Raw genomic sequence first — 14,724 nt, forward strand, 5'->3', positions numbered from 1 at the left:
ACTGTAACGCGCTGTGAACGTATGTGTACGGCGCTCGTCGGCTCGATACGTAATGACGCGATCGAAAAAGTACGCGATGCGCACGAGTACCAAAACAATCGGCAAGAAACGTACACCTCCCACCACGCGTCGTCGATTGCTTATGAATACTGAATACGTTCAAGCAGAGAGAATAATCGACGCTATAAAAACATTCTAGATTCTTTCGAAGCAGTCGAAGGTCAGGACCATATGTGTTGGAAATGTCGCCTGTAGCATTTGACAAAATTATTGGATAACGTAAAATTATTATTAGTTTACGTTGCGCTTCTGATTGACTTGTGTTTTTTTGTCGATCCAATGAATGCCTGGCCACGACGAAGATCAGGACGGCTGATTTCAGGACCGAACACAGGACGACGGACGCAGTCGGCGACGAGATATGTACGGAGAAAATATCGTAGTAACAATTACCACAAAATTTTATAATGCTAATATACCGGAAACCATACCGGAACTATAACTGAAATTATTATGTTTGTTGTAATCTTTAGTGGTATATTTAATTATATACATCACTAAAGATTACAATGCATATAATAATTTCAATCATAATTCCGGCATGGTCCATCGTTAAAAAATTTTGTGATAATTTTTACCACAATATTTTCTCCGTGTACAATTTCTCTTTTTTACTTATTTTGAATCCCTATATCTCATCAAAACGTTTAAGGCAAAATAAAAAATATAAAAAAGGGTTGGGGGAAAAGAAAGCTCACGTAATTTATTCGTTATTTATTCATGGTTAATTATATTCACCTATTAATTGTTATCAGATTATTTAATATTTGTTCATCTGAGGTGTCCTATTTGCAATTAAATAATAAATTATATAATTTATACATCGACGAGATTGAAATTAAAAATAATTAAATGCGGGTGAAATAATGAGATAATCAAATATGTTAAATTATTCTTAAATAAGTCCTTCTTAAAACCCCAAAACGACGGTAGATAACCATTTATAGCATGAAAAGACAATAACTGGTTAACGTTATACCTCGAGACTCTGTTGATCTTTCAAGTTCGACGGAATTTATGCTGGCGTAGGAAAGCAAAACGAAAATTCATAGTTCCACACATTCGCAATTCACTGACCCCAATGATCAACGATATTTTACGACTTTTCACAATTTTGCAGAAATCGTTGCAAGTTGAAGCGCGTCGGGACCGAAAACTCCGGCCGTTCTCCACCTTGTACCGCCACCATCCCCCCTGCCTGTACATCGCTTCGCGCGGCAGCAGCTATAAGCCGAGTCCGTGGAGAAAAAAGGAAGAAGAAAAAGGGACGACGGAACAAGAAGCCCGTCTTTCCGCATTTTAATCTTCCTCCGGCGCGGGCGAGAATATTGAAAAATTCTGCGGACGGGAAGGCGGAAGACGCGCCGAACACCTCATCCTATCGGACAGGTACATCCTGTCGAGTGGTTCGCCAGGAAGAAAGCCGGGGAAAAGGGCGGCTGAGTAGGTGGGTGGGAAAAGGCGAGAGAAGAAGGAGAGGTCTCGTAATCGTCGACGGGACGATTCCGCTCACGAGCTCTCTCACACACACATACACACATATGTACACACTGTCATTCTCGTCGCACGCGCATCGCGTTCCGTATTTTAGTCGCGCGTTAACGGACACGACAGGTGCAGCCGTAGCCGCCGCCACGACGACGACGACGACGGCGATGCCGTCGACGCCGACGCCGGCAGCTGTTAACTATGTTTTTCGTGTCTACCGGCGTGAAACGCGGGCCGGCCGACCGCCTCCTCCCGCCGCCGTGGTGGCGCGCGCTCCAGCCCGCGATTTTCTGATCCCCGTCACGGAAATACGACGCTGCCGCCGCCGTCGTTGCCCGGCGAGAATCCCGCGAGAATCTAATGTTACTGTACATTGACCGAGCCAGGAAACTGCCGCCGACGACGACGTCGCTTTCACGGCGAGCTCTCTCTCTCTTTCGCGCCGGCGAACGGAACTCGCGCGACTGTTCGCGGTGAAGCGGGAAACCGTCGTGTTATCTTTTTACTTCCTCCGCTCTCGTTCTTGTTTTATCTCGTGCCGATTACGAGATGGCGAGTACACGATCGTTGTGTGTCGAATTGGTGTCATTACGTTATCGTTAGCGGAATCAATCGAGAATCGTTGAAATTTTTTACTCGTTAGAGCGACGACATAAAGAGGCGGCACGCGTCTTCGACGCAACCGGATATAATCTCGCACGTGAAATCAGCGTTGCCATTAAGTCAGCGGGACAAAAAAGTGAAACAGTTACCGCTTTTTGGCAGAAAAGATGACAAATCTCTCAGACATCAAAATAACGCACTGACAAACCCATTTAGTTCGGCTCAAAATTCTTATTTGGATATGGGCAAACAAATATTTTGAATGTGAGAATCAAAGTTTGGTTCTCTGCGAAAATAAAAAAAAGGTTTGGTTTAGAGAACCAAACTTCGGTTCCTACAATCAAACCATCCGTTTGTATATCCAAATAAGAATTTTGTTTAGTCAACTAAGCGGGTTTGTTCTCAGTGCGAGCAAATTCTGAGAATACTAAGATAAAAAATTAAGCAAAAAAAATAATACTTATTTTTACCTTCTCAGATTTATCTTTGGGTAGTTTAACATGCAGCAAATTCTTTTTATAATACGATTTCGCTTAAAGTTCATATCAAGGAAAGATCAAAGACTTGAGCGATGCAAATATGCTTTCGGTGCAGTTTTATTAAGACGCGTCAAAGAAATATATAAGACGCTCATATTTTGCACATTCAACGGCAGTTCAGGAAAAAAAAGAGACTCTAGTGACCTATCTTGAACAGTAGTGAATTTTTTAGTAAGTTGTCAAGAAAAAATGACAAAAAGTAGCTTAACCCAGCTGTTCTGTTCGGGACCACTTGATCCGAAAATTCACACTTCCCGTTACATTTTTATTTGGCGAGTGAGCGTTCCGGCATTTCATAATCCCGCTTCACAGTTTCAAATTAATATTCTTGAATTATTGAAGAAAGCTATGAAATGCCAGAATGTTCGCTCAAATCGCGTAAAAATGTAACAGAGAAATAAAAATAATCTCGAATGAAACAAGCGCGAGCAGGATTATATTAGGTATGGCAACGCTGCGAAAATGCGCCTGGCCTCTGATCTCCGCGTTAAAATAACCGAAAACGCGAGCAATCGCGAGTTCGAATCGGGCCCGACGAGTCAATTTAATTCCGAAAATGAAACAACATCCGGCTGTTTGATTTATCCCGCGTCGGCCGTCGGCCGCGTCCCGGGCCGAACTTATATCACTTTCGAAATTAGAGTCTCGCATAATGTTGATATAATATTCCACCGCGCAAATATTGGTAGCTCAAACATTAAACCTGCACACATACAGCGGCGAACGGGCGCCTACCGCCGCAACGATATTAACATTTCGGTCTAGCTTTATTAAGCAGCGCAACAAAGAAATTTTATCGCGGCCCGCTACCTTGTTTACGCGAGTTATCGGGCCCGTTTTATTTTCACCGAATTTTCCTAAAAGACCGATTGTCAATCGGTCGGTCGGTCGGTCGTTCGCTCGGTCGATGCGCGTCCCCGGGCATTATCGTCGGCGCTCTCTCGAGCGCGGTTTATCAGCGTGAGAACGGAACGTTATCGCCGCGTACGGTTCGCGAGCGGGGCCGACAGCGGGCAGAAAGAAACGGCGCGTCGATCGGCGACGGGCCGTGACGAGCCGATAAAATGGGAGCGTTCATACGTGACTTCTAGCGTGGAAGTGAAATTTAATGGAGTATCGATACCTCCGCTCGTTCGTTAGCGACGCTACCAACGCGCTGATCCAATTTAAGTATCATCAATTGATCCGATGAACGCGCGCCACGCTCGTCGTCTGCGCTCTTTGCAAGCTGTATCCTCCCGATCGTACCGATACCCGCTGTTCTCTCGATATCGCGCGCACGGTGGAAGGTGTCGATATTAAATTTCAGCATCGCTGCTCCGTGGCCCGCGACATCTGCGCCCGAGAAATGGCCGATGGTCGCGCCCGGGCGCCGTTCCGCCGCGCGCGTAAAACGCTCGACAGCTGAATTAATTGAAAGTTTTAAGGTAATTGGAATCGATAACGCGCCGAGGGTGAATAAGAGCTACGAGCGGGGAGGGGGTGGGGATCGAAGTCGAGAGACCGCACCACGGTGGGCCTGGATAAGAGACAAAAGCGCGCGCGGTGTACTCCACGAGACGCCCGGGCCGCAAGCCCCGAAGCCGAAGAGAGAACTTGGTCGCGCCTAACCCGGTCGTATTCTCCTTTTAAATACAGGCGTTCGACGTCGACGTGTACGGGGACGGTAAACGCGCAGCGGTGCACTGTACGGAAATGCGGAAAAAATACTTCATATTTTCGGAATTTCTTCATACGTTTTATGATCTCACTGTTGTTTCCTTCTTTTAATTTTAAGCTCATATGGAGAATAACATTGAGACATCCGACATAGAAATGAAATACGAATAACACTAATTATATTAATCTATGCTTGTAATCGTCACAATCGCGCGCACTACAAAAGAATTATTTTATAATTTCTCATTTAATAATTATTATTACGTGACATTTTTATGTATTAAATAATATTTTATAGTAATATTTTATATTATACAAAAGTAATACAATTACGGCGCTAAAATTGTAAGAAGTAACACGTAATTTTAATAGGACAGTTTGGTAATAGTATGTGTTGCTGAAAAATACATCCGAGAGCTTGGAGAAAAGTGGAACATTTTTTTACAGACTATAATGAAATAAAACTTGAAATTATGTATCACTGTTACAAATATTGTAATAGGATTTTCATTGAGAACTTTAGAAAAGTAATTATGTCGCGTATAAAGTAAGACTGTACACATTTGAAATACATGAGATATATTTCGGTTAAACAGACGTTAGATAACACATGAAGAAAATATCGTAGTTAAGATTAGACTACAAAATTTTATAATGTTGGACCATACCGGAATTATAACTGAATTTATTATATGTGTCATAATCTTTAGTGATGTATTTCATTATACACATCATTAAAAATTACAACACACATAATAATTTCAGTCATAATTTCGGTATGGTTCAACATTAACAAATTTTTGTGGTAATTTTTCTCATAATATTTTCTCCGTGCAGTTAGAATATAAAGATCTATCTGTACGATTTGAGATTTTTTCCTTCAATCAAACGAATAAAATATCTTCACATTTATAACAAAATACTACTAAGTATCCTCACGTGGCCGATACATAAAAACATTATTTTCAAGGTTTTCGATTTTTTCCACCTCCGCACCACTGCACACGGCGATTAAACCGGAGGTCTACTTTAATATCGCGCCGTGCAATCGGCTTAATTGGAATCGAAAGTGTGAATTTCGCGCGACGGCGAATCGTAACCATCGTCGCGTTAACGTATCGTCGCGGCGCGAAACGCAAGCGGTATAACGGTCCTTCGTTCGTTAAATCGCGCTCGACGTCGTCGTAATCGCACGCCTTCCACGCTTCGCTCCACCGGCATTATTGGCGAGCCGGATTCTCCTTCAGATTTGTAACGACGATGGTCGGACACCCGCTGTCGATTACAAATCGATGGAAAAATGTTGGCCCAGCCGCGCGTTTTTATCGCTCCCCGATGCGCGTGAGCCGCGTTTCCGAGCGTGAACGGAGCGCGTTACGCTTCACGGGCGATCCGGTGTACCGCGCGTTGTTGGGAATGAACACACACACGTCAGCCAGTTTACGTAACGGGCAGAGAAATGATTGACACGAGCGCGTTATTTCTGAGTATACATAATCCCCAGAGAAGGTCGAATCGCATTTCAAAACTGTTTAATTTAAAAACGAGCGAAATTACGCCACGGACACGCCGCTGCGAAAACTGAGCGTCTATGATAGCGCGTCGCGTCGCGCGCCCAAGCATTGTGGAATATAAACCCGTTTCCTCCCGTTTCTTTTTTAGCACTTTTTGGTTCTACAAGACCGGTTCTCGTCGGATCGACAGATGGCACGATATCCCGTCTGCGGCCCTTTTTTGCTAGACGAGCGAGAGAGCGGTATAATTTCAGTGTGGCGTAATAACTTAAAATAAAAGTTTTATGCCGCTTCCACTGTTACATAAGTGCAATTATCGTCGATCCACAAAAGAATTTCCCTTCTTTAAATTCCTCTTTACATTTTAAATTAAAATTTAAAGAATCATCAAGTAAAGAGAGAACAAGAGAGTCCGTCACAAGCTGAGAGGAAAAGTTTTTTCAAACCATCCAGAAGCTGAAGGGAGGGGAAGGGGGCAATAGTCAACAAGGAACGCGAGATTCCGCGAACGTTGAAATATCGAGACGCGCGCATTTTACAGTCATTAATGCCCCTAGAAGCTTTTTGTGCGCGGCTGGCAAAGTCGCCACGACTGCTACAATCTTCCTCCATTTTACAGCGCGTAATTCTTGCAGTTAACATCACAATAGATTTCCTCTTATCGGACGCGCGCCGTCATAACGAGGACGGGCGCGAGTCCTGGTCCCCGCAGGGTAGGAGGGAATAAAAGCTAAGTATATGCGGTATTAAATATACTTGGCGGCGGTATCGCGGTGTGTCGAATCGATGCAAACGTGTGGAGAGACGAGACCGGGCCAAGTTACGCCCGCGTCCCCCCTCCCCCCATCTCATTCTCCGCATCTATCCTCGGGGAATTAATCTAGCTTTTGCCGGAGATACTATCCGCGCCTAGGGAGGAACGATAAGACGTGGGAAACGGCGATAGCCACTCTCCTTTATTTCCCAGTCCGAAAAATGAGCCTTTATTTCATCGGCGAAATGCGAGGAGAGTCGCGTTTCTGGCACCTAAACGGCGCGAGAAACGAGACGGACTCCATAGGAGACTCCGGCAGCCCCGGCAGACAGTCGGGGTCCGATGTACGTAATGCAATGGTTTATTGCTAATATTTCTTCGGGGTAATATCGGCGCTCTCGAGAACGCCCGGCTTTCTCCTGTATATACCGCGGAAAGTCTTAACAGAAAGTCTCGCGCCACGTTGTCCGGATCCTGGAACGAGTGTGTGCCGCGCGCTCTCGCGCGTCATTTTCGCGATATACAAGGACAATTCAATCTTTACACGAACCGGCGGAGTTGCCCGTCTCATCGAAAATTAAAAGGGGAGCGAGACCGCATCGCTGAGACTGTAATTCCTCGGAGTGAAATTCCAGCTTGATCCCGGCTATCGAGACAGTTGTCAATATTATGAGATTAAGGGATCGCCGAGAGAGTGCAAAAGGACTACTTTTCTCGGCTGAGATTTCGATTCGCGGATTTGCTCCGTCGGGAGTCCAACTTCGGATTCTTCGGATATTCGCGCACGACACCGACGATCTGAAATAATGGCAGCGCGTGTGATTTCGCGACGAGGCAATAATAAATTAACTCCGAATTAATGCTGTTAATTTCGACTACTTGAGTGCATGAATCTTTCAATAATTGAGTATATGGCTAATTTCAGACGTTATTATTACCTGTTATCGCTGGAAGTATCAATAATTTGTAACGTCTGAAATTAATCGACTAGAAATTGTCATCCAGATATACCCGATTGCGCAAGATTCTAACTAGGTTAGTGCAAAGTAATCCTTGCTATGGAAAACCTAATTATGTACTGGTAAAAATCGAATAAGGAAAACTCTTGTAAAGTTATAATGATTAAGTACATAGTAGAATTTTAATGTATTATTGTCCTAATGTATTATTTTATAAAATTTTATTGATCAAGTCTTTTTCGGGGCAGCTTACTCACTTTACCTATTATGATTATTAGTCTCTAGTACGGATTTTTTGTAGGAAAAGTTAGTATATAATAGGTTTGATTACTAAAATTTATTTTTATAATTTTTTCTATGAGAAAATATTTCAGTTTTTGCACTATTAAAGTCGAAAATCGCCCAATTCTAACATTAGTTGTGCTTTGATTTGTATTTTGTAAGTATTTTTTATTAGTTTAGCACTCGTTGCTCTTTATAAATCCTAATTTAATCATAATCCTTGAGATAAAACGTGATAGAAATTCAGTATAACCTAATGAGGACATTATGATTGTTAAAAATTCGAATTGAAATCGTTAATGTTATCATGCTCATCATGTGAGCCGAGAATGATGCGGCAAACGATCTCTAAACAACAAGAACATAAGTAAACATGAAACACGCGTATCTCATCACATGTTCGGATAGAAGAACACCGAATTGTCACATCGTATCCAAAACATGATCGAAAAGGCTTCGTCCGATCGAAGGTCGATCAATCTATTCGTTCCGCTGAAAGAAAAAAAACCACGTTATACCGGTATATAAACTAGGTGCCTTGAGAGCACGAGAGACCGTTGAAAAAACGTTAAGCGAACTCTCAGCGAGAGAGACTTTTCGAATCGAAATTAGAACAAGCTGTTCGGTTCTAATTTTTCGCGTATCTCGGCTCGCTACGGGTCAACCGTCCGTGCGAGACATCAATCTCACGTTTTCTCTTTATCTCGTTACGAGACATCTTTCGCGGCCTCGCGACTACTTCGCGAGTGATTGTCGGTCTTCATTTAATCATATTTGTAATTTTGAACGTTGTGATCGTCGACTTGAATCGTGTTGCGTCTTGTAACCGCGGTTGCGCGTGGCACAAGAAAAGGAAGAACATCATCACGCCTGCATTGTAAAGGCCAGATCGCCATTCTGGCTTAACAGAAGAATAAACCATTGCACAACCGCAGCTCGATTGCAAAGAATTTCCATCACCACACCGATCCTTCCTTGCATTCCGTGCCCTGCGCTGGGCAGATCCAGCGGAGCATTGCACGCGAGAAAGTGAGTGCATTCGCTCACAAACAAAGAATATTACGCATTTTCTTTATATTTTATTGATNGATGAATCCTGACTAAGAACCTGACCACCACGCAGTGTTACATGACTTCTTAAGATCCGATAGTATAACCTTAGATGAACCCAACAACCAGTTAAGGTCAACCCGAACTGGACCACGGAACAAACTTCTAGTCGGACAGCCGTACACTCAGTTACTGAAAGACCCAGGTACTCGAAATTAACAGCGCTACTCCGAATATGCTCGCGAACGCGTTTGTCGCTTTTGGACCACTTTATATTAAAGCTACGGCGCGTATATGCGTACGCGCGCGCGTCGCTCCATTCATCTGGAGCGATTAAACGTAACGAGCGGCATTATCGAGGAAGAACGTGCGAGGAGCGGAGAGGCAAAGAAACGACCAAAGTTCGACGGACAACGCGGCCTTTCAGGCACTACCAGCGACATTAATAGCTTCCAGAATTAAATGCGGCTCTGCCCTCGCCACGACTCGTGTGCACGATTGTGCATTGCTCTCCGCGCGCGCGCGTGTGTGTGTGTGTGTTTGTACGCGCGAAACGAATCGACCGTGAGCGCACCTCGAGAATATTCAGACGATATGGCGGCAAGCCGCTCCCTGTGGACGTTATCTTTTTGCCACTTGCTATCTAATCACGTATTCCTCATATGCATGCGTATGTTCATGTGGCCGAGTCTAAAAACTGACGGGCAACATCGCGCATAAGCACATGAGGCGAAAATTAACAGCCGCGGTCGCAAGAAGCTCCTTCAAGCGGAGCACGCGCTATTAGTGCAAGTAGTAATGACCAGGCTGCACGACGAATTCAGGACGAACTTCTTTCTTCTCGGCGGAAATTAGGTGAAAAATGTAATTACGGAACTACCGTCCTTCAACGGGAATTTGATTTTAATCGGATACAAACCGGATCGCAAACTAAAGATGAAGCATCCCGTGGAATGATTAATGGGGCATAAGAACGTTTCGAGTGCTCGATCGGTCCCAATGATGATGCAGCAATAAATAACAATACGAGAATTTCATTTCGGTAATTCATCGCTGTGTAGATATTAATTGACTATTAATTTATGACGTAATAAAGATTAACGATGAGTGACGCTAAGTACGACGTTAAATATTACGTGATATATTCAGACGCGCAACTTTCTCTGTCCCTATTTTCTGATAATTCCATAATTTCGAGGAAAAATTTTCGACCAGTCCGCAGTACAAAGCAAATTGATTGAACTCTTTGCACAAATTTCTGTCGGCATGAAATATTTAACGATGGCTTTTTTCTTATCGACGTTTCGTCGAAGCGAAGTTTCGACAGCGCACGATAGTCAATAACACTAGTCAACAAGGTTTCTGTATCCAGGGCGAAAATAGGTGTTCCCGAACGATTTTCGTCCGCTGAGCACGAATTTGTTGTCCAAATATGACTATTGGGTCACAATTTTGAGAAAATGACATCAGAAGCTAAAAACGTTAATTTTGAAATTTCTCATGACGTTGTAGCACGGGCAGTAAATTTTTTTTCCTATATTTCGTCAATGCCACGCAAAAGTATCAACTTTTAGTTTTAAAATATATTTTGTATCGTTTCAATATGATTTCTCGTGTCCAAAATTCAGCTCAACATGATACTGATGTCGAGCGTGTGCGAGTGTTCGTATTTTTAAGTATATTTTGAAAACAAAAAATTAAACGATACGCAACGACATGCATGTTAAAACTAAAAGCTGATATTTTTGCATACCATTATCGAAATTTAGGAAAATATTTGTTGTTGGTGCTACGATATCATGAAAATCCTCAAAAATGACATTTCCGGCCTCTGACTGATTTTTCGGAAAATTGACTCAACAACCAAATTTGGACAACGGATTCGTATCGAATGAAACAAAAACCATTTGGGAACATGTATTTCACATTGCGGATACATAGAAAAAAGTAAAAATTTGTTGACTAGTGTAACCGACGTTGATAAAGCGCCATTCATCGGTCGCGAAGTCGAAAATTCCGTGTAAAAACGCGGTCTCCTCGCGTATCCATGAAAAAAGTACATACATTATGCCTTACCGTTATCTCGCGACTTCGCGTACTCGTATAAGCCAAGATTATCGCGAAAGAGAAGATAACGACGGAGCCGCGAAAGGATATATATATCGACGACACACGTCGCTATACGTATTCGCTATTACACTGCCACGCCTTTGCGCGCGCGTCATACGTATAAGCGATTCTCCCCCGTTTTATCTAATCACGAACGTGCGTGTATAAGTGCAATCAGACAATACGGCACCATCGATGACGACGACGATGACGTCGTCGCCGTCGGCGACGGTGCGCGCACGTCCTTTCGAGAGTCTGCAATTTTTACATAATGCTCGCCAGTCTCCTACCCTCGCGAACCCGTCTGATTTATCGCCAATGTCGATTGGTATTCTCGCTTCCCGCGCGTTGAATAATTGTCGCTATTAATAACTGCGAATTCAATTCTCCGGTTCAATATCTCGCGCAGGCGAGACGCTCGGAAGACGGGCCGCGCCTCGTTCCGCCGTCTCCACCCTCTTGCCCGCGCGCGCGTTCGTTTAATCGCGCCCTGCCTCGCCGAGGAAAACGGGCGCGCTTACGTCCCGAGAGCGCGATGGAATATTCTAAAATCCATAAACCGGCGTCCCTCCGAGCGCGCGCCCGATCGCGGCGATAGGAGACTTATTACCCGTCGTAAGTTACAACCGGTTCTCCTTATCTCGCCGCGTGACGTTACAAATTATCGGCTTTGTATCGGCGAGATCAGCAGTCGGAGGGCGCGCGAGATCGATCGGCGCGATCCCACGCACGCGTGCGCTCATTTCGACCGATTGTAGCGAGGCGGGAAGAGAGCCAGCCCCGCGCGCACAAGGATAATTCTGCAGCGCGATAGCAAAGGGATCCTCGCGCGTTTCACGCGTCGGAAGAGGTAATCCGCGCGGGGCTTTAGCCCCGGACAGCGCGATCTACCCGTCTCTCGTCTTACGGTATTTTAATGGCACGCGAGAGAGATCAAAGCGCACTTTTACCGGCGGGTCTCTCGCGAAATCGGTAGCGTTTCTCTGCGAAACGACGAGCAAGACGAGCAGTAGAGTCTACATCGGCCGTGATCGTTACAGCGAGATAGCTGCAGGGCCTTAACAAAATGGCTGATTTATCTCGGTTTAAGACGAATGTCTCGTGCCTTTAAGTAACGCGCAATGAGACTGTGCTGCCCCCGAACTAAAAAGTCGTTCTGTATGCGGTCAAACCGTTGTGCAATAAAAAAAAAGCGAACAACTGATAATTTAGATAAGTATTTTGAGCATAAAGCGCTGCCCTTAAAATTACAAGTCGACCATTCTGCCGAGACTTTAACGTTTTTTTGTCTCATCGAAACTGCGCGACGCTCGTCGTAAACAAAAAAAAAAAAAAAGATAAAACAAAAGAAACGCTCAAGAGTACACTGCAACTTGACTTATCCGACAAGATGGTGAAAATGTTCCGGCTGCTTCGAAATCCCGTCATCGTGACGGACACGCGCATCGTTCTTTGTTTGTCACGGTTATTGACATTTCATAGATAAAACGGAACGTACATCGTGAGAGAATAGCGGAGATAGCTCTTTCGTCGATTCCCCGAAGGTGGTAGATAAGTGAAGAGGGAGTTTATGAGGGGACGCGCGCCGAGAGCGGCGGCGATTTCGCAACGCGCGAACGCGCTCGTTACGCGACTACGAAAACTCGATTATGCAACGGTTCGTTACCTTGATACTGTCGTAGCAGGCGGTGACCCGTCCGTTCTGCACCTCGACGTTAGCTGGCGGATGGGCGAACTTGCACTCCGTGTCGGGCCTGGTGCACTTGTTGCGCTGGAACTCCCTGCAAACCTCTAGCTGCAGCCACCGCGAGTCCTTGCCGTTCAGTAGGCTAGTCATGTTGACCATTGCCATTCTTCCACTCCTGGAAGACCGAGTATCCCCGTCGCTGACCTCTACGAGTAGTCCGACTCTACGACCACCGACTACACCGATCTCCCTCTCCTATCTCTCTCTATCTCTCTCTTCCTTCCTAAACCTTCCTTTCCTCGTGGTCGAGGTCTCCTTCCCTCTGGTCGCGTTCACTCACGTCGATCGAACTGATCTTGCCAAGGATATACACGTTTCGATTTATGGAGTACGACCACCTCGCGCGACGGCTCGTCGGCACTCGTTCCCGGGATTTCGCGGTGCCCAACAGTGAACCCTTGCGTTCCACCACTCTCACCTGTCGTCAATCTCTCCCTCTCTTTCTCTCTTTCGTTCTTTCACGCCCCACTCGCTCGCTCAAACACGTTCGCACACACTCACACACCCCTCCTCTCTCTCCTTTTCTCTCCCTCTCTTCACTGTTCGCACACCCAACCGAAATCCCGCGGAGTCGTGCAACTACTTCAGACTGTGTACCTTACGGCAAAGAAGAGGATCTGCCGTTTAAGCGCGATGCGACGAACTTAGTGTCCCATGAACGCGCGACGACCCGCGGCTTCTTCCTGTATGTCGTCGTGGATCTTCCGCGTGGAACTCGGCGTCGCGATCTCGACCTTCCCTCTCGGAACCCGCGCGTCGCCCTCTTCCTCGTGGTAGTCGCGAGGCGAATATAACCGTCTCGCGGGACTCGCGTTTATCAGCGACGACGTCGGCTGTTTCGAGCGTGGCTTATCGACGTCGCTGCTCCACTCTCTCGCACGCTCTCTCGCCCGATATCGATTCCGTCGCGGCGAGTTAGCCCAAGAAGTGCGGCGGACTTACGTAGGCGTCGTCGTCGACGGTTAGCGATTTTGCGACTCTTTGCTCGTAGGCCGTGTGAAGGAGGCGATGGCACACGCGTTACCCGCTCGATAATCTCCGAGAGGGCGAAAGCTGCTGGCGCGGGGGGACGGGCGGGACAGGGATGGAGAGAGATATCTCACCGGAGTAAGAAGAAGCGAAGAGGTGAAGCTATATCGACAGCGATTAGGCTCCGGCCGGTTTTAGGCGAGATGACGGCCGCTCCTTGGCTCGGTGATAAGACGACGGCGAAGGTCGTCGATCTCTCTATCGACTCCTCCTTCACTCTACTTCCTCTGTCCCTCCTTCGATCTTCGCGCGGCGCACTCGGAAAGCGTAGTAGTAGTAGTAGTAATAGTGGTAGTAGTAGTAGTAACAGCAGCAGCGGTAGTAGTGGTAGTAGTCTGGCAAAGCTTGAAAGCCTTCGAAGCTAAACGTCGGCCAGGAGTGTGCAGCACTCTAGCCGCGCGCTTTTCAACGAGTATCTCTCTTCTTTTACACACAGGCTGCAGTTGGTCGCCGTCGAGGGTGTGCGAGCGAGCGCGCGCGCGCCTTGCCGGTCGGTGTGTATGTGTTTGCCTACGTATGCGTGTGTCCTTCAAGCCGGTTTCACAAACCAACGCGTGTCTCGCGGCTGCGAGTCTACGTGGAAGGAGCGGGGCGATGGTTCACCGCCGGTGCCGAAGTAGGAGTCGACGGAGGGAGGTGGAGGAAGGACCGTGCGCGGAAACTCTACGTCGGTTATTTCGGAATTCCGAGGGGACGCCGGGGCGGGTGTGGACGCCGAAGAAGCGTGCGAGTGAGTGGTAACGGAGACGACGAATAGGGGCGGTAAGAGAGAGTGTTGTAAGCACGTGAAGACGGCGGGCGACAAAGCGGGCGTAGAGGCGAGAAGAGAGGGCAAAGGTCCGGCCGGGTCGCGCCTAGGGATCGGGTCGTGTCGGGTCGGACCCGAACGGAGGAGAGAGACAGAGAAAGGGGGAGGGGGCTCCAGGGGGGA

The 14,724-nt window shown here is 46.3% G+C and overlaps 1 protein-coding gene across 8 annotated transcripts in view; it reads right to left on the bottom strand.

Moving 5' to 3' along the window:
• LOC106742511 overlaps positions 1 to 14,724 on the bottom strand; it is a 435,221-nt gene that overhangs the window by 401,357 nt on the left and 19,140 nt on the right. For 5 of the 8 annotated variants that reach the window (XM_014615505.1, XM_014615498.1, XM_014615504.1 and 2 more), the window contains exon 1: positions 12,684 to 14,718. The exons of 1 other annotated variant lie outside the window; for it this stretch is intronic. In XM_014615505.1, coding sequence (XP_014470991.1) covers positions 12,684 to 12,869 — 186 coding nt within the window. In that variant the 5' untranslated portion in view covers positions 12,870 to 14,718. Of the gene's footprint in view, positions 1 to 12,683; positions 14,719 to 14,724 lie in introns of those variants that run through there. 2 more of the 8 variants (XM_014615496.1, XM_014615497.1) reach the window with 2 other exon arrangements.

The sequence above is a fragment of the Dinoponera quadriceps genome, unplaced genomic scaffold (genome assembly GCF_001313825.1).
Source record: "Dinoponera quadriceps isolate SergipeBrazil2010 unplaced genomic scaffold, ASM131382v1 scaffold113, whole genome shotgun sequence".
Taxonomy (NCBI): domain Eukaryota; kingdom Metazoa; phylum Arthropoda; class Insecta; order Hymenoptera; family Formicidae; genus Dinoponera; species Dinoponera quadriceps.